Source organism: Paramormyrops kingsleyae, chromosome 16, assembly GCF_048594095.1.
Source record: "Paramormyrops kingsleyae isolate MSU_618 chromosome 16, PKINGS_0.4, whole genome shotgun sequence".
Classification (NCBI taxonomy): Eukaryota; Metazoa; Chordata; class Actinopteri; order Osteoglossiformes; family Mormyridae; genus Paramormyrops; species Paramormyrops kingsleyae.
In genome coordinates, this window is record NC_132812.1 from 29886977 (window position 1) to 29908246 (window position 21270).

At 42.5% G+C, this 21270-nt stretch overlaps 1 protein-coding gene and 2 long non-coding RNA genes across 12 annotated transcripts in view; 2 read left to right on the plus strand and 1 right to left on the minus strand.

The window, feature by feature from the left end:
• Nucleotides 1–15015, minus strand: part of LOC111856276 (peripheral plasma membrane protein CASK) — an 89972-nt gene extending 74957 nt beyond the window's left edge. For 6 of the 10 annotated variants that reach the window (XM_023836099.2, XM_023836098.2, XM_023836093.2 and 3 more), the window contains exon 1: nt 14107–15015. In XM_023836099.2, coding sequence (XP_023691867.1) covers nt 14107–14165 — 59 coding nt within the window. In that variant the 5' untranslated portion in view covers nt 14166–15015. Of the gene's footprint in view, nt 1–5218; nt 5238–14106 lie in introns of those variants that run through there. The other 4 variants (XM_023836095.2, XM_023836092.2, XM_023836094.2 and 1 more) reach the window with 3 other exon arrangements.
• LOC111856280 (uncharacterized) lies at nt 5220–11446 on the plus strand. The gene is made up of 2 exons (XR_002841089.2): nt 5220–6333; nt 10299–11446. It is a non-coding gene; the product is annotated as an uncharacterized lncRNA (long non-coding RNA).
• Nucleotides 15016–19172: 4157 nt separating the features above from the next.
• LOC111856272 (uncharacterized) lies at nt 19173–20939 on the plus strand. Its single transcript, XR_002841088.1, has 3 exons — nt 19173–19623; nt 20443–20535; nt 20846–20939. It is a non-coding gene; the product is annotated as an uncharacterized lncRNA (long non-coding RNA).
• Nucleotides 20940–21270: the final 331 nt, after the last annotated feature.

Consider the following 21270-nt stretch of genomic DNA (forward strand, 5'->3'; position numbering starts at 1 on the left):
CTAACAAGCACACAGGTCCCAGCGCTCTCATATGATGAGCAACTCCACTGGACATTGACCCCAGAAGTACAGGGTTCCTTGCCACCAGCCTAATGTGACAGATAGGTTCAGGCTTAGGCTTAGGCTTAGGCAGATAGTTTTAGAAGCCTGAACCTATCACAGGTGTGCTGGGCCTCTCTAGCCTTTGGGTCCAAGAGCAGGGTGACCATGAACCTCTCTCACATACACTCTAAATACACCAGGTAAAGAGATGATGCACTCACCAATATAATCCAAACAATTGCTTTTACACTTCCTCATATAGACACGCAATGTCAACCCACGTGAGACTGCTGTCTGTACTTTATCAAGAACCAAACAGCCCTTTTGTTGGAAGGCTCTCACACTCAAAACGACGATAGCAGAACAAAATCAGTGATTTGTGTAACTGGTGTTTAACACAAATACAGCCAAGCTCATTTTTAAAACAAAAAAAAAAAAAACATTTCAAATCAACAATATTTGGTTACCAAGTACCAGTATGTGTGATGAATATGGATTAGACATAAAAAAAAAAAAAAAAAAAAAACAGACCAGCTTCCCAGACCACAACCACCACTGTCAAATCAGAACATGATGTAACATGAAGGTTTGGTTCACCATCACCATCAAACTGGCAAACTATAGCAATGTGGGACCATATGTGAAGATATCAGTCCTGCTGCAATCCAAGAATCACCAGGGAAAAGACCAACTTCAGAGTCATTTCTGACATTACATTACAAGAAGAGTTGAACTCTGTCTTCACATGGTTCGGTCAAACAGAGAAATGCACTGCGGGACACAGTTTTTTCCACGCTGTGCTAGGATATGCACTGGCAGTACAACCATGTCCTAACTAGGCTAGATCAGTGACCAAGCGCCATGAGCATCCAGCATCCAGCATTATCACCTTAAAACCAGCTTGAGTACGACAGGAGAAAGTTGGTGAGAAACAGAATTTGAGTGTAAAATGCAGAAGCACTGACATACTGATTGAAATTCAGAGTCATTCCCTATGCGTTAATCTTTTAGTTGCTTTTACTGTGTGGTGAACGATGGGCATCTTAAGATCATCGTGTGGAGAATAAAGATGCCAGAAAGAATAATATTCCTTAGAAAAATCCAGCACTGCGGGGGTGGGGCTCCCATGCACTGTCAACTTGTCACAAGTGTTTCTTAATCCTGCCCGCGGTTTGACAACACACAGGTCCCATTCCAGTCCAAAACCCACAAACAACTTGATTAAAATCCTCATAAGTGCAAATTAAACCTATAATACCAGAAGAGACACTTGAAAGAAAACAGGCATTTTCTAGGCCGGCTTTGAGTTTCAATTAGACAAACAAACTCATCTCTCAGGTGAGAACTGTTTCGTGTCACCTAATTTATCAACCTGCCCTCCCCCCCCTCCCCACCAGTAATCTTAGTTCTCCTCAGACTCCACATAAAATGAAGTGACATTCCACTCCCAAACCATTAAAGCCATTGTTCTCCATTGACTTATACTAATATTTAATAGCAATGCTTCCACATGAACATGGTAGGAACACTAATAGTTATTTAACCCATTTGACTCGCTATTAGATTCCTCCAAATCACCCTTTGCATACATCAGCTGTACAATCAGCTCCTGCTCACTATATCTTACATGCCAGGAGACGGCAGTTCAGGCCGAATGATGCATATCAAAGTGCATGAGCTCGGCCATGCAGACGGCTCTTATGGACATGGGCGTACAGTGAAAGAGGCTTGCCACTGGGTTCCTCCCCAGCTCCCAACCAAACAGTGGCGTATGAGCCTCTGAACAGAATACGGACATTAAAGGGATTTATGAAAGGAATCCTGAGTAGCTGCTCTTTGTTTACATATTTAGGGAGAACATTAAGTCTACTGCTGCCCTTCTTCAGAACGCTATCGGCCAGAAGGTGGGGTGTTCTGCTTGACAGACCCGCATTCATACTGAGTGCTTTCAGAGCAGAGACCCTTCAGCATTTGAGAGCCTTCAGAGTGCAGCCAATCTAATGAAGAGCTCCATAGACACAAATGGTGTGGTTCATCCAGTGAGGACAGTCGTAGTACACGGCACCCTGAGAGGCCCGACAAATCATCCTTTGTGTCGGAGGAGGAGAAATGGGGTGGGGGGAGAGGGGAGGGGGGAACACAGTGCGACTTCTTGCCCATGCAGGAAGCAGCAGCCAGTTAGAGCTGCACAACTGCCCCAAACCTCATCGCATAAAGAAGGAACAGCATCCAATAGTAACAAATCCGTATCATTGCTCTGCCGCCTACACTGTCTGACGACCAACATCACACCTACTCAGTGTAGTACAACCTCTCAAACCCAAGGGAGTTACCCAGTAATTTAGTAGACACATGCTACCCTGAACAAATGTCATATTTTAAGACATCTCCACATGTGCGGTTTGACTTGCACTCCAACAGAAGCCATCCCAAGAACCAGAAGAGTGAACAATGCCTGCGCTTCATCTCCGCAGCCTGACTGATGTCACACTGAGGAGGTCACAGCAGGGTCCAGCCAGGCTGACAGCTGACAGCAGATTGCCAGAAGCCAGAGAGCTCCTCTAGCATGTATGGGGGTGAGCAGAGAGCTGTCAAAACCGACGAGGCCTCAGAAAGGACCGAGCTTTCAGGAATCTCCCCTGGGTGCTGTCATTGCCTTTTGCAGCCGGCATGAGGCCAGGCTTTGGTTCCAGGTTCAAGAAAGGAGGAAGAAAAAGAGATACTTAATTCTTTATTTAAAGACTTCGGCCCAACCAGAAAACTCAAACCGGAATGGTATGTTTTGTATGTGATTGGGAAATTTCCAATAATTATAGAAGCGGACCTTCAGAAGGCAAGCGAGACGCATCTGACAAACGCTGGAGAATTCCTTCTGAGCTCAAAGCAGCAAGGTGGCTTTGCAGGAGAGAGCGCCAGAAGGCACGCAAAGAAGCGCTGAGCGAAAAAGGGCATATGGATGACGAGGGGGCGGGGGGGGCACCACTGCGAAAGACGACAATCCCATGCGATTACGTCCATTTGTATCACGGCCCACTCAGCTCAAAACGGATGCATCACTGAAGTCCATTCTGCAGTAGTGTGGCACAGGACACTGATACTGAAAAGGTACCGCGTTTTTGAAAGCTGTTTAGTATTACATTTCTTTAGTATTGGTACTAATTACACTATTACAAAAAAAAAAAAAAAAAAGACAGACGCACCAAAACCGTAAAACATATTACAGCCACAATCACACTCATCACAATTATTCTCCACCATAAAAAATAATGTCAAAAATACTCGCAGCAAATAGACATGAGATAACAGCCCATAAAAGTTACAGCAGTTTCTTCCATTCATCTGCTCAAGAAACATAAAAAAAACATATGGACACCTGTTTTCTTGACAAAAAAACCTTAATTTGGGCAAAAAATTGCCCAGATCTGACAAGCAGAATGGCCGTTATAGTAAGACGGCCAGAAGTGTAAAGTGAATGGTGGACAAAGTTGTACTACTATGCATGTTATGGTCGACTATATATTTTCTGTTTAATCTTGCGATTATGGTCCACAGTTCTTAATGATCCTCAGTCATTATAAGTATTTCGGAATAATGAGTGTTTTAATTTCAGTAACGCAAGTGCATAATTTACCATGAATAACTGGTAAATTAACTTTTTTTCTGCGTTGGTACTGGTATCATGATACTTTAAGGCGATACCCGTATTGAGGTCATGATTTTAGTATCATGACATGTTTATTGTGCAGCTCTGCTGGGACATCAGTAGGGCGGATGGATCCGGCACAGGTGAGTGCATGTTTTACGGGGTGCAGAACCGTAGGCAGTGTGCCACCCGGCAGCACAGGGCCAATCACACGCCACGGCACACAGGGCCAATCACACGCCACGGCACACAGGGCCAATCACACGCCACGGCACATAGCGGCATGTTGGGTAGGCTTACTCCAGCAAAGCTGTCACAGACAATCTTAGGTATGAGGTGATCGTGGCTGATCCACCTCCAACGGCAGAGAAGTGCACATAAAAAAAGCATGAACGCTAATTCTAATTAAGGTAAAACAATATCCTCCATCTGGAAGATGTCTTCTTTTGCTATGAGGAGGTACTTTCATTACCCCCAAGCCTGCCAGGAACATAAGCCCCTGATAAATTACTAACATATTACTGTAGTACTCATCAACTCACAATCCATCTCTTTTAAATTACAGCCAATAGACTCGGACTAAAAAAAAAAAGGGGGGTTCATTTGCAACAATATGCTCCAGCTGGAGGTAATAAATGTCACTGGCTGAGAAAGGAGTCTGGCCCCAGTGCAGGCCGCACAATGGAGGGCCCGGATCAATGGGGGCGGCTTACGATTTCAGCACTGCACACACCGCGCAGTAACAAAGGTGATCCGCACAGAGGGAGGGGGCACTTTGGTTACATTTTTACTCCGCCTGGTCACCTCACACATGCAGTCCTCAATATGCTCCCTGCTCTAGTTATACAGTCATCTCATAGATTTGGAAAGAAAATTACACAGCGAGTGTAAATGTGGACATAACATTAGGCTAAATGCATAGGAAGTGAACACGGGCTAAGAAGGATGTGGCCACGAACAGCCCACGGAATAACACAAGCCATTAAAAACACTTACGGTGTCTGGTGAATTTATCATCATTAAACAATTATTCTCCTGGTTACACAGGAGTCCTGGAGTTAAAGCCGGCCAAACAAATAGCAGGTTCTTCAGGTGAGGCACAGGGGAGACTCGGACACCCCCAGCTTCTCCGAGGACCGTTACGTCCGACACGCCCTAACAGATACTCAGGCCGGGGTGTCACCAAACCCCAATGAGGTTACCCTGACAACATCCCCTAAAAAGGCCCCGGTCCGCAAGCCTGTCCAAACGCAGATGCCTGGCAGCACCTTCACCGATCACGAGGGGGATTTACAGGCAATATAAACTATCACCCCCAAAACAAACCGGACCACAACACACAGGCTGCAGCACAGACAAGCTCGACGCTATAAAAGGTTTTAAGTAGAGCAGCTTTGGACTGTAACACTGATATGGTCATCAGAGGCCCTGCACACGTGGGACTCCTAAACTGGATATAATTACATCTTTTAGCAGCTCTAACTGTAGGGCTGCTATTACGTTACAGAAAAGCATGTACGAACGGCAGCTTACATCTGCAGTGGGGTTGTCCGTGTGCTTCCAGATGGAGTTCACCAGTGAAGACTACAGTTCAGAGGCCAGGCAGAAGGGCGGAGGATGAACTCCACAGAGGATTAAACGTGGGAACCGGCGAGTCAGTGCTGTGGGACAGTCACACAGTATAGCAACATGCCGCTTATTCTGCTACCATTGGAATAAGCAGAATGAGCTTAGGGCCCCGGCAAAGCAAACGCTATGTCAGCCTCTCTGCCTTCAGATACACTTCATGCCTAATGAAATCAAGAGGAAAAATATGCATTTAAATAAGGGATGCCAGTATTACCCCTTCTCAAAATAATACAAATTCCACGGTTGCTGAGGCATCGTTCTGCTCCTGTGTCAGAATCTCCCACAGGGACAGGAAAACAGAGTCAATCTGACCAGGTAAATAAAGTAAAGTGAGCATTTCAAGATGGAGAAACACACAAATATAGAAAACAGTGCTTCTGCCAAGACTGGAAAAGCACCTGCTTCTATCCTTCAACACCTGATTCAATTTACAAGCAAGTATAAACAAGTCCATCCATCCGTCTTCTGGTAAGGGTCACGATGTAAGTCAGCACAAAAGAGACACAGACAACCAGCAAAGCCAATGGAAACAGAAACCGAATTGGGGGAGGGGGGAGGGGTGTTCCCGTCATTGCACAATATGAAGGGGTGACAGGATGGGGCCAAAAATAAAAGCACAACTTCGCCTCCAATTTTACAGCATTCTGCAGCATGCAGCCGTGCCCTCCGATAGCACCCATCTTCCAGAGCGCGGGAAGCCAGATCAAGCCTAGAGACCAAGGGGAAACGTGACGAGGGCAGACAGGAGCCCCTATGGACACATTCACAGCACGCAGCCAAAAGGGCCATAATCAAACATTCTGTTAAAGGCTGGAGGCAGTGACACCCACAACCCAGGATGGGGGACGGGGGGGAAGCCCAGCATTTAAAGCTTCACAAGTAAGTGATGGTCAGGTTGGAGCTGACAGCTTCACTGATTATCCTGAAGAATGAGGGCAGCTGGTGTGGAGAAAGCAGTACGAATGGATCCCTAAAGCACAAAGAGGGAGACATTTGGGACAAGTTTTAGCAACTTACACGTGAGTAGCACTACCTAAGTAATAATGGTTTGTTTGAACAGGAAAAACCAATTCTGCAACTTAAACTGTAAAAACACATTTTTTTTCTGCCAAAATGACCTACAGTTTCCAGACATTTGTTGTGATTAAAATTTAAAAAGCAAATAGTGCCTTCCGTACAGTGTTACAACATAAATAAATACTACTACTACTACTAATACTACTTCTAATACTACTACTACTACTACTAATAATAATAATAAATTAAAATATGCAAGGGGACTTCAGAGTATTATTATTTTTTTAATTTTCATAAATTTTTCGTAAATGATGCATCCTTAATACTAAATCTGCCTGCCATATAACATCTTGGCACCACAATCCCAGTAGTAAACACAGCTTATCTTTATCTGAGGAATAGAGCATTGCAAATATTTGAAAGAGGTACATAACGGCAATGTTGAGCAGAGATTACGCTGCATCTTTTTTTGGATGAATAACCCTGAAGTCTCAGTTTTACAACCAACAGAGACCAAGACTAACAAAAAAAAAAAAACAGATCAACACTCAAGTCCCTGTATTGAAAAAAGTATTGAAAAAAATTCCCCCACCCAGATTAGAAAACAAGAGGTACACAAGATAATGGGATTTTTAGCTTCTGAATTAACACATCACAGTCATCCAAATGGAATCAATACATTTTGCCAACAATCAGGTACAAAACTTCCATAACAATGATTTCATTTTATACACAATTTCCCTTGATATAGTATTTTTTTTCCAGTACTACCGTGGCTACTCCATTATTAGAACCCACAACGATGACGTCGCCTAATGTTTAATAATTGTTTTGTCGACACTGTCCACAAGAATATACTGAAAGCTCTTGCATATTTTTGCAGGCAGGATATTTAAATTGTAGGTTAGTTTCATAGCTGGGGCAGCTGACCAAGCAGAGCAGAGAGACAGGGCAAATCAAAAAGTGCTATTTTATTTAAATGCTGATTTAACAGTTGGGGTGTGCATAGAGTCTAAACACGGGCCTTGTTAATATTGTACAAAGAAAAGGCTCTTTTTTCCCCATTTATCCAAGGGAATGTCAGCGCAAACCCACGCTGTCCTCTTCATCTCATCATCAATGGGCTTTCCGCTTTGATTTGGCAATAGTTGTCGAACAGCAGAACAAAAATGTTGCAGCACACATACTACACCAAGAGACAATGCTGAATACTCTTTTGAAATATTTCCACTGATAGTCTGCCTACTACAGGGAGTCCCTGTATCACACATCATATAGGTATTTAGTGCCTTTGATTAACAATGCTGCGTAATTATTATTAGTGATTTTTATTATATTGTCTTTCCCTTTTACTTTTTAATTTTTCCACTTAGTGATTCTTATTACTTGCAGTTATATATGTAAAGCACTTTGAATGGAAATGTGCCATATAAATAAGCTCAACCTGCCTTGAATTTCAAAGACATTATTCTTGGTTTCTTCTCCCTCTGATGCCCTCTTTTAATTGAACGCCATTGATCTAGTCTTCAGGTTTTTGAGCTTTCTAACACTTCCCTCACCCTACGTCAAGTTGCTAACTAAAAACTGGCATTTGTTACCAGACGACTGGTGACTCAAGCCCTGAGACAGGATCCGGGACTGTAGTAAACATTCAGCAAGGATACAACTTTAAAAAGTGTTAAGTTATTCTAAATAAGCGTCACCTAAGGAAGCAAGAGACAGTGTAGACATGCCAAAGATGAGATACTGTTTGTCTGTATTCTATATCCTTGTCACTTGCAGAATGGAAACAGTGTGTCGTGGGCTGGGCAGTGCCAGGGTCAGAGGTCCAGGGGCAGTGCCAGGGCATGACAAATCCCTGGAGGACCATGGATAGAACATCCACAGAGAATGTTCTGTGGAGAGCTAACATGCTAACACAATTCTTCCTCCTACATCAACTATTACCCCAACTGCTCTAAAGCAAATGCGAGTCTAGATGAATAAAGAGGCGCTTGTGGGAATTGTTCATAGCCGTTCACAAGCTCGCGTGAATTCATAGCTTATCCTTCTCTTGTCATCTCTGTTTCATGGTGAGAAATCTCAAAGCATTAGGGCAGACTCTGAATGTCTGGTCTCGGGGTGCCAGGAGCTATGGGGCCAATTAGCTCTGTAACAATTTCAGGATTTTGCTCCTTTTTGAATGATAACAAAAGAACGCAGAGACTCTCCACAGCGGTTAGAGCTGTACGCGAATGTGAGATGCATTTTTTTGGGAGCGGGTACATTATAAGGCACTGTCACATAGCGTGACAATTTTGCGGACGGTCTTTTCGGCAGAAGAACCGACACGAGAGAAAACACCTCAGGCTTCTAGGGAGAAAAGAAGTTCAAGAAAAAAAAAGTCAGAAACAAAATGATGCAACAATGCATTTCAGAACCACTTAAATACAGCCTGCTTTGTAAATAGCGTCAAGGGTAACTGAGGAAACTGAAAAGATTTTATCTGCAGATCTGACATGCGAACTCCTCTTCACAGCATCTGTATATAAAGACTGCCCTTCAAAAACGTATGAAATGCCAAATGTTTTGCCTGTTGGGAGAGACAATTACCATATTATAACTATTGGTATTCCCAGTCAAAAAATGACTAAAGTGCTTTGGAGGGAAGTCTACCTGTACCTATAGTGAATAAACGCATAAATAATCCCTTAATTTAATTTAAACTTCAGAGCACTGAATGATTGGAAACTCAAGACAACCTCCCTTCCTAGCTTACAATCAGGCACATGCATCCAAAAGCTCCTGCACCAACTCACCTGAGAGGAACATCAAACACAATCATTTAAAAGTTAAAAGAATTACTGTTGAGGTCAAACAAAGCTTAGAGTTGTAATTTAGTAAACTTTTCTATATTGTATGTTGAAGAACATTTTCACCGCCTGAAATACACATGATTACAATATTACAAGTTTCCTTTGGCACAGAAGGTTAGGTAAATCTATTCATCCGTCCTCTAATAGCTTATCCTGGTCATGATCACAGGGGCGACTGGACCCTATCCCAGGCAGTGCAGGCCGCAGTTTAAATCACATGATCAAAAATGGCTACAGCAGCATCGCCCACTGCTGTAAGCATCACTGCCCATCAACAAGGGTACAGAGTGAGCGCACAATGGACTGTGGGAAATCAGCTGTGATCTTTACCTTCATACCTCAAATCAGAACTGCTGTACTGCATGGTCTCAGGCAGTGAGAATCAAGTACACATAGGCAGGGTGCTGAATGCACACCAAGGTCAACTTAAGTGGGTCCGATCTCTTTTGATGGACAGAGTATTTTCGGTTAATCAAATCAACTGTCATACTGACATTTAGTCGCAAAATTTTGACAATTTTAAAACTTGCAAAAAAGGTAACGGCTTCCACTAAAGGAAGTTGTAAATCTTATTTTGAGCTTGCGGGGGTGGAGGGGGGGGGGGCTACATTCCCGAAGTCAACAACAAAGAGTCCTTTGTAACACCCAACTACACCCAACAACGTTTTCATGCAACATTCACAGCCTCTCATCTGGAATGAGTAGTTTCAATACACACATTCCCACAAACATAAAAGCTAATTATTCCTATAATGGCTTTAGCACAGGCACCCACACACTAAAAAAAAAGCTCAGCACGTTTTGGCTGGCCGCAGCCTTTCGCCAGAGCAGCGGCATGCCCCAGATAAAAGGCAGACCATTAAAGGTTCATACCACATGCTCAGCTGGACACATGGCAGACTGTTAAATGCAAGCACTTCGCCATAAAAGCAACACCATACTGCAGAAGCAAAAATATCTTTCAGCACATGTATCACAATCTATTATCAACAGCCACATTATAACCATTACAGTCACAGGACAAATATCTCAGCCAGAGAACCATACGAGTAAAACTCAATCACATACCAGGCTGGAGGCTGGCTCACGTTTATCCTCGTTATTCTTTACAGATGCTCACCGATGCGCTACAGCCTCAGTAGGCTGTTCTTCAGGTGTAGTTCTGGACCACAGCTCACAACATCTGAATGGGCTCCAAGTGAATAACCCGGCCCTGGGGAACTGGGCAGGGCACCTCCTGCAGCCGCCCCACAGAACAAGTCTGCCACCTCAAACCCTGTTGTTGAAAGTCACAGCCTATCTGCTATCGACATCAGTAAGCTGCCAGGGCCGAGCACCGAGAGTCCGGCCCCTCTTCATTATCAGGTTCCATACGCCCTCCCCACTGATAAACGACCCCCATTCACACGTCACATTAAATCAATATCAGGATCCCATTGAAGGCATTCACATAAAACTAACGATATCCATTAATGAGTAACATCTGCTCAGCATTTTCAAAAGCCATTCTGCTACAGCGAAACAAGATTCCTCCCATCATGGAAGAACGACATCACAGCAATTACATATTTATTAAACGCACATTACTGCAACCAGGTTACGGCACAGACATTTAAACACACACCGTCAACGCATTCACAAAATTCAAGATCGTAATCAACCAATTCAGTACCTCAGCAGAGGCTAAATGGATGCTTTTAAAGATTTAAATCACAGACTTTCGATATAAAATGTACAACATAAAATAATACAGCTGAGCATTTCCATTTGGCAGTTTCTTTCCCAAGACACAGTACGGCACTTACAGGCACTACCATGCTAGCCATAAATGCCGCTAAACATGTTCACAAGGCACTCATGCAATGAAAAAGCAGATACATTTTTAGATTAACAGCCGTGAATATCAGTGTGTAATATCAAGGTACTTTTAAGATAATTTTATCATGCACTCAAACCAGCATGGAAATCATTACCAATGTGGAATAATCTAAGCCTTGCATCATATCAATTATTTAAAACTTTCACTGATTTCAATCAGACAATTTACAGAGCCGTCTAACAGCCACCTGGATTCACACTTTCAAAATGTGTCTAGATTTAGCTTATTTACCATAATTGAGTGAATGCTTTGCTTTTGGAAAATATGGCAAGAACTGAGGATAGAACATTTTCACATTTACCTTGTCTGCTGCTTTAAAATAAATTACGCAAAAATAATTCTTTATATGAAGTCTTAAATATTAAATGTTTCATGAAAGGACTCATTTTGTGATTTTTTATAAACCATTTTATCACTCAAACACAAAAAGGTCACAGAGTCAGAAAAAAAATTATTTCCAATTCATGATGAGCTTCACACAGAAAAAAAGAAAAACACTTAGGATCAGTCTCACTGTCTGGGGGAAAAAATCCATAGAAGTCCAGCAGTCATGCATCAAACAACCAAGACTGTTCAATCACTATTGAGAAGATGGTCTCCCATTTGCAATCATCAGTGATACCAGATCCAGTTAACCAATAGGACTGAGAAATCACACAGCAGCCATGTTAAAAAGTTTTATAATAGTTTATAACATTAAAACAGATTTAGTCTTGGGCTGTATAGTAATAGTTTGCATAACCTGCAAAAACAGCAGCAAATAAGCATTGACTCACATTTAAAAGCTATTGTTTAGTTGTTGGTGTTCATGTCAGCACATTTAACTACACACAAAGGAATATCTATTAACAAAACGAGAAACTGCCTGCAGCTCTTATAGCTTTGCAGTACAGACATCACAAGCTCTTCTTGAGGGACCAAGCTTCCAAAGGAAAACTTGGAGATGGGACCAGCTGTAGACTCAACTACAAGGTAGTCCTTTACACAGCCACACTGGGAGGTGCAGACACAGGACCTCTGGGGTGCATTTAGTGTGGATATTGCACTGGGATGCAAGGGAACACTGCCCATAACAAAACAACACGACACAACCATAGGGATCCAAAGAGGACAGCGGTCCGATAATGAAAGTGAACCCAGAGCAGACAGCGGCACCAATGGCACAGCCTGCATTTCTTCACTGCTTGAAGAGATACTCCATCCCATTAATCAAAAAAAGAACAAACTGTCAAAGCACACAGGCAAAAACAACAAAGCGTTTCAGAGAATTATCACTATTTTCAAGCTCAGTGCCACTGTATTTATTCCACCGATACTACGGTCAGCTTAGGTTTCAACATATCCATCTTCTAAATGTTGTTTGTGTGTGTGTGTGTGTGTGTGTGTGTGTGTGTGTGTGTGTGGATGGGGGGGGCGGCTTCAGACTATCTCAGACAGTACAGAGATGGGGCACATCCTGGATGAAAAGCCATCATAGGGGACATACACACACTCCACAGAAAATTTTATGTAGAGAGGAGTCCCATGCAACACAGAGGACAGGCAAACACACAAAGAGGTGGGATTCAATCCTCCAACCCTGTAGGTGAGAGACACCAATGGTTCCCCCTAAGTCACCATTCTGTCAGGATATATGCAGAACCTACATTAAAAAGAAAGCTATTACAGGTGAGCATTACAGACCCCAAGAGCGAAGACCCAAACACACAGACATTGAACACCCCTATCCGCATATTTCCAGGTAAGGAGCAGCTTTTCAGGTTCAGAACACCTCTGGTTCAGACAAGGGCTTATACTATTTTATGGAACGCCCGCAGAAATAATCTTGTTGTAAATGCACGCAAGGAAGCTCCAAACATTCACACACATTCCAGGACAGCCAAAACAGGGAAAGCACCAAGCTTTCATAAGGCAGAAAACCGGTAATACAGCACCTGTCACCATATATAATCCCGTATAATCAAATTGGAAGCCATTTACCCAACCTTTCCAAAAATGCAAGGAGAGCAAAATCTGATTTATTCATGACTGTAAGCAGGCAGGCTCCAGGCTAAGACGTCTGAAGCTCCTGTACCAAATTAAAGGCCTTAATATCGAGATCAAAGTCTACTCGTGGCTAGAAGAATGCGTTTCTTCCAGATGTAGAACCATGACCCCCACGAAGACGCCTACGTCAGTCAAAGGGGTAACCCAAGCCCAGAAGTGCCAGCGTGACTCCAGTGCTCAAACGCAACTCAGTCAAAGCCGAAAACAGCGGGCTTCCATGCATAACTCCCACTATGTATACTACCTTCGGGTCAGTCTGCTTCCTTATAACCAGTACAGCACCAGAATTTCAATCATACACATCACCAGCACAAAATAAATCAGAAAACGATGCGGGTTTTGTGGAGGGCACATAACGTAACAAAAATGTTACTGAATTTCCCAGCAGTGATTAAAAACCGACTGCAGACAACATAAAAACTACCGGTTTCCGCTAACAGCTTGTCAGCAGACACCGTTAATTCAATAAAATTCATTTTAATTAAATTCCCAGAACGCAGGCTTAGAGGTTCCCACTTATGACAGACGGGAAATTATGACTCTTTGTGCCGCCGTCGTAATGATGTTTTTCGGGGTTTTTTAAGTTAAAAAGCACAGGTGCGGTGCGCTTTCCAGGGAAAGGTCCGCCTACGTCGGATATGGGGAAAACACATGCTGCCAGACGCTGTGCCTGTATGCTTCACCATTTTATTACTCGATTAAAGGGGAAATACTAGCAAAAGAATTACACGAGTGCTACTAGCATTATCGGCACTCTTCTGGTGCCTCTGCACGTTAATCCCCGGAGGTCTTTAGCTGCGCACCGGGATTACGACGTCTGACAGAGTAATTCTTATTTACTTCTCCACGCAGTCCAACGGGTATTTAAAAAAAAAACATGCCGGCACCCATGGGCTCGCCATAACAAGGCGACAACAGAGACGCGGCTGCAGGAACTTGACGCCCGCGCCGGTGCCGGACGGCCCGCATCGCCGCCCCGTCCGCGAGCCACTTACTTTCCGATCACCTCGCAGAGCTCGTACACATCTTCAAAGAGGACGTCGTCGTCGGCCATGGTCCAACAAGAACGGGTGGCGAATTATCCTCCAAAAAAGTCTCAAAAAGGGTGGGGGGAAACAGTCCCGTTCGTGAGTGTTTATATGATAATGCAGCCAAACGGGTCGCCTTGTACGCTGCCCAGATCCCAAAAGACTCCTTTCGATTCCCCCCGCACGTCGCCAGGTGATGATTTAGCCAGTTCCTCCTCCTCTCACCGACCCCACCTTCCCGTCTTTCAGATGTGTAACCCTCCTGTCGAAGGCGACAAACTGAGGTTTAATTTATTTTTTTAATATTCACCCCGCTTTTGGCGTCAGATCGATGTCTCTCTTCGCAGGAACGCCCGGAATACTCCCTCCGTTTGCTATACTGCAAGCGAGATGGCTGGGATAGCTATCGACAATTACTGGGAAAAATATTATCGCTCAGACCACATCCCTTCTTTCTTAGTTGGCAATCCACTAACCGACAAAACTGAACACCCATATGCTGTGCCCTAAACGTGAAGAAGGGCTACAAATAATTCGTTTGCTTGCTCTCTGTTTAAAAGGCACCCATTTCCCCGCTCCCACGTACATCCAGGTACTACGCTTGGGGGAAAATCGACCACCGTAACGATTTCCTCTTCAGTTCGCAGTTGCTCTAGTTTTCCTCCTTTTCTCCGTCACATCGCTGCCCCGGCTCTCAAACACGCCAGACTCCTCCCTCCCAAGGTTATGAAACTGGCTCAAATCAACGCCATAGTGGCTTCGTCGCTTGCGCCGAAATGCCCGAATTAGCGCTTTAAACAATGGAGTCAATGGAGCCAAGATGGCGGAGCGCAGCGCCGAGGGAGAGCTCTGGGACCGCAGTTTCCTATCGCGCTTCAGGTAGGCGCACGCTGCCCGAAAAAAAATCCATGGAAGTCCGATGCGCATGCGTAAATCAACTGTGCCCGTCGGCTGACGTCAGCGGCTCTGCAAATCAAGCGTGACTTCAAACGTTGCCAATCGCTCCTAGGTATTTTGCCAGTAGCGTAGTGCGTTAATGTACGCTGTAACATAGCTGTGCCAGTTATAGCTTATGCACTGGAAATTTCACAGAATGGGACGTGAGGCCATGTCCGTCTTATTAATTATGCAGAATATGTACCATTCATGAGTGTTTTTCTTCAAATCATCATCACTGACGAAGCTTTCCGTAGTAAATCCTTAAAATATTAAGAGGACACATTTATCATTTGAAAATAGTCAATATACATATAATTTATTTAATAAATCATATCAATTTTTTAAATTTCATTATTAAAGAGTATGCAAGAGACTGGTTTACAGCATTTTGTCTGTTTTGAGCAATTCTTTAAAAGTACATTAGCATGTAAATGCCTAGTTGTTTGACAGACACCGACCTGTTTCATAAATTTTAGGTGAAATGTTCTTGATCACGAGGACTAATCTATTAATCACACAATTCTTGTCAAATTTTGCTTAATAAGTCTGAAATTAGTTGCTCACTGAAACCTGGAAGAGAATTGGGCCAATCATCCCAAGTTTTTCCAAGTCGACTCAATTCTAGCCATTTACTGAACAGCGAAATTAGTCGGGTGTGGCTGAGTGTGAATGTTTTTATATTCATGCACTGTGCTGATGCCGCAGGGGGTAGCCGCTTGCCATGACTGATGTTTGAGTCTTTCATGCTGAAGCCAGTGACCCTAACAGCATCGCCAACAGGATCAGGCAGCACAACTGGGCTACCAGAGTCACTGCAATATGTTTTATGGTATTAAAATATTCAGCCCAGGTGCCTCAAACAATGCTATTTATCAAAAGTCTGAGCACACTTTGTGGTTTTCCTATAATATTTTACATAATTAATAGTTTTTAATAAATACCTGAAAATAGAAAAAACATTGTTATACAAAAAGTACAATACAGAAAAATAATATAGAAAACAGTACAATATAGAAAACCAAATAGAATGACAAATCACTGTTGATGAAAACTAAGAGTGTCTTTAAATCTTGTCTCTAAATCATGAATAATACCATTAATTGTTATATTACATACTATATCTTATTTATTGCATTTATATTATATATATAAAATATATGTGTTCATATATATGTGTTCATGATTATATGATTAGATATCACAGTACTGATGTTCAATATACGTACAATGCAGCTTCAATTTATGGGGCTGAAGATTTAAAACTAGCTTTGAAATGTGTGGGAGATGGAGGCATTTGGCATATGGACTGTACAGTTTGTGCCTCACTGTTGTGTGCAGCCACATATTGGCTTTGTTTACTGTGTACATATGTTTTATTGCATCCTTAGTCCACTAGTCTTTGTAGTACAAAACAGGGAAACATGGCATCTTCCAAAAAACTTCTGAAAAAGAAATGTATATTAACATTTTGCTGCAATACAACACATTCAGCATAGATGACGAGAAAGACAGTTCTGTACTTGCTTTGTTGTTTGAGAGATTACACACATCTGTTATATCCATGTGTCTTCACAACATAGAGCAAAATCCATTTGCTGACCTGCAGGTTCAGAGCACTGGTATGACAGGACTGATATTAATTATGAAAAATTACTATTATATAATGATAAAAGGAGTTGGGAAAATATGATACAGACACCTCACAATATGTCAATATCAACGGCCTTATGTGGGGCATGGTCACATTCTGTCTTCAGAACAGCTTCAATCCTTCAAATGTTGTCCTACAAGTGCTGAAATGTGCATGGAGGGGTATTGGACTGTTCTGGTGTTTAGAGAATCCATGGAAGGCTTTTGGCTTCGCCCTGACTTTTATGAAATCACTCAGTTTTCTTCAGCAATATCTATGGAGACATTATCCTTTTGGCATATGGGAAAATTATGAGGGAACAGTGTTTGCAACATAGAGAGCACCTGGTCCTGTAAAACGGCCTCATATTCATTGGCTGCTGTATGCCCATGCAGAGCGGTCACTGGACTCCCAGGAGATGGTTAGAGAACATTTAGCTTTCTGTATGTAGGGTGAAAGATGACCAATGAATTCATATAATATTTTCATTGCTCAGGACTCCAGATTATTTTGATCCTTACACAAGGTTGTGTGTCTTTGTGTATTGGAGATGTATAAGAAAGTATATACTACATCTACGTATATCTTTGTGTATTGGAGATATATATAAGAAATTTCCAAATTGAAGTCTTGTCACAAATTGCAGCTGTATGAATCTCACAGAATGAATGAGCTGAATGAGGTGATGATTCAGTTCTCTTGTAATTTTTCAAGCCTTTAATCTTTTAATTTTTGAAGCCTTTAAGCTGCAATTTGTCTTGATGTTCCTTGAATGTTCTCATGTTCTGGGCCTTGTTGTCTTATTAGGTTCTTGCTTTGTCAGGAGTTGTTATGTAGTTCCTGCCCAGCATTGTTTACAATTGTACCTGGGCATTCATTGGAAACTCAGTCTACCTGATTGACTTCTTGACAGCATGTATATTTGCAATGTGCTATCCTGTAAAATGTCTTTCTAATCCTGTTGGCAATCTGCAACTCGTGACCACTGTTCATATCTGTCCACATTTGGTGTATGCTGTCATGAATTTTGAAACTATCCCTTTTGACATATTTTTGCAGTGCTTGTGATCAATGCACCTACAATTCAGCCACCAACTGTTTGGCCACTTTGAAATTTGATTGCTTCATGTTTCTTTTGACCAGTCAGATATCAAAGCACTGATTGTCAGAGCTCTTTCACAGCTGACACACTGTTAATTGACATTCACCGTAATATGACTCACCCCTTTGGCTGCACTTGTAATTGTGATTTAGTCAACTCAAAGTGAAAGGCTTGTTTCATGTGGTGTTTCCATTGTTCTATAAACCCCTTTTATTTAGAAGCTCATAAAAATAAATTGTAGAACATCAGTCATCCCTCTTATAACAACTTATAAGGCAGAGATACACAATGGATGGGATGCCAGTTCATTGCTGTGTAAACTTTGATACAAACTATAGAATATCAATTAATTTCAGATGCCATAAATGTATCTTTAGATATTACTCGATTAAAGCATTAAACTGAATTTAAGCCTTCTAAGTACTAATCCTTTATGTAAGCAAAATCTAAGGTTTCTGCTTCCAGGGCAATTAAGCTAAAAACCTCTGGTAGGCTACAACAGTAGTAGTGGGTGGGCAATTTTAATGAAGAATTATTCTAATGATTAAATACAGTTTAAGTTGTAAAGCTGAAACATTTAAATGCTATAAAGGGTCCATTAATAAAGTGATATGAAAGAAATAATAGGCTATACTCTACTGACTACAGAGATCATATTTTTAACTTGTTATAAATTGATTATGACTGTATTGAAGTAAATTTGAGTCAAACCTTCTGAAAATGGGTTGATGAATGGACATTCTGTGGCTCGAACATGATGAATCTGATAGAGACAGATGAAGTTAATGTTACAGATTAGATTCTTGCCAGAAGTCAGGACTAGTCAGTAAATCTGTCTGAGCGTACAGATCTCTCTGCTCAGAGGCCATTTGAAGGAGATGTCCAAAAAATGGGAAATCTGTGACTCTGGACACTGAGTGAGATGAGTGTGGTCTGTTTGAGGATGGCAGTGCAGTGCAGTGCCGCTCTCTCGCTGAAGCCCACGACGTAAAGGCCGTGGTGTGCATACATCCCCTAGATGTATTGGGAGCCGTCATATTTCATTACTCCAGAGAGGAACTTAGACAAACGCCCCAAGATAAAATCATCTGCGTTGGCGGAACCACGGTGGGGCTTCTGCTCACTACCAGAAATCATATGAATTCCCTGGTATTCAAACATATTATGTAGCTAAGTTCTGCATGTATGTCTCGCTGCAACACGTGGGAAGGTGCAGTTGGACATCCGACCTGGCACACATCCTACTGGACGTCACCTCATGAACCTATCAATCATGCCAACAAAATAACAGATAGCTCTGGAATTATAGTGAGATGCAGACGAAAGGTTTTTTACTTACCAGCATAAGTGGACCAGGTTGGATGTCCAACCCCGCCTTCCTACAGGTTGCAGTGAGAGGCTTCTCAAATGCTGTAGTTTGATAACAGGGTATAGAACAAATTATTTACACTGAAATACATTGTGTTCTCTGCCGATGACAAGACAGAGAAGAGAAAATTACATGATGTGCTGTTTAACAGAACCCTTCTATGTGGAAGATTTTCAGTTTGTTTTATAAGGATTATAACCATAAATCTTAGCCTGGGAACAGGGCACCGATGCTCATGAGGACAACCCAAGTCAGGAAAGGGAAGACACCAGTACTCCCAGAGGAGGGGAACTTTCTGAAAGAGAAAAATGGCGTGAACCACTTGGCGTCTAGCCCCAGTGCGGAAGGGAGGTTCACGATAGAACCGCAGAAGACCAAACACTCGTCACATCAGCAGGCACTGGTCACTGGCTGGAAATAGCAGATCTCACTCTAACAAATGAGGTAAACGCCCAGTGTGGAAAAGCAGAACTCACCCGATGAACAGACAATAGCGTTCAGTGTAGCAACAGATCATACAAGGACACTGAGTACACTGCCCCCTATGGGAAGTGAATTCAAGGTGACAGAGTTTCACCTGTGAGGATTGTAGATAATCTTAAATCCCCGTGTCAGTGTAATCGCATTTAAAAATAGCCACCTTTGTTAATGATGTATTTATAAAACGCTAACCTCATTCTGGTGACTCTGCTAAAGACCTGATGATAGATCAAAAACCACGAGACATTCATGAAGACCACTTGTAGATGTTAAAGTTCAAGAGATCCACACACCTCAAAATGTTGAAAGATGTCTATAAAAGGTCTATATATAGCCATCAGATAGCCATGACTGTATGTAACATGTTGTCCTGGTTTAAAATTACAGTTTAGGTCTCAAAATCCATGTGTCAGGGACATTATCCCACTTTATATTTTAGACAGGCTTCTCCTGTATTACTAATTGATCTGCATCATACACAGAGACATATTATCATGGTCCACGGTTCTCAGAGGTTCCCCTACTATTTTCTGAAATTGTTTAGTTGACCAGATGGTTGGCAATGGTAAAATTTGTCAACCAGGGTGGGGTTGGGGGAGAGGGGGGTAAATTTTGAGGACCAGGTAAGCATTAAAGCACCCCTGGTCATGACTGGGGAGCCCACCAAATAGTGTCCATTATAAGCATTTTAATATCATGCCTTTACCTTCAAATGAGTATAACGTCTTATTGTTGCAGCTATTTAAGTAATAAATTCATGTTTTCCAACCCTACCTTTATTAGAGCAGATGGCATTGAGGATGAAGTACGTGAGCCTCTGCCAGAACCCGATCCAGCCATCAGGTTTAGCCTGTGAAGCTGTCTTACAGGAGACAGGTAGGTAGGGGAGGTCAAGGTTCATGCAGTGAATGGAAATATGTCTCTGAGTTTAAAGGGGCCCTTGCTCTCTGCTGTGCCTTTGCTACAGATTAGAGACCTTCAGCTGTATCAGCCATCAGAATATGTGTTTTGAAATGTTTCAGTCTGACCTAGACACCAAAATGTGAATTCTATGAAGTTCCAAAAAAGAATGCATATAATAATAATAATAATAATAATAATAATAATTCTCATTCACCAAATCTCTGTCTTGTTCTTTGTTATCATGAAGATCTCTAACAGAATGGTTTACACTCACTGTTTCCAGCACAGGCTTAAAAGCTAGTGAACCGTACTGGAGCTCGTGTGCATGACAGATAACGCTCACACACACCCATAATCCTGAAGAAAATAGCAGGGTGTCTGGCATGTTCTGCAGTCATGACTACTCATATACGCAGCCTGCCTCTCACCTTCAGCAAGTATTCAGAGGAGACAAGGGGCCGAGCCTGTAGCTCAGCTCCACACCGCGGAGTGATGGTCCTGCAGCAGATACCCCTACTAGCTGCCATGACCAGAACAGGAGGATTCAGCTCTAGATGTCTGCAGGCAAAGGGAGCATATTATTATATTTCAAATGGAGAAAAAAAACTGCATGCCGCTTAAGGCAAGAATTGTAATTGGCTGGTTAAGGAGATGGGCTCTGAAGGTTGCTGGTTACAGTCTCAGGAGGGGCTCTGGAGTGTTTCCCTT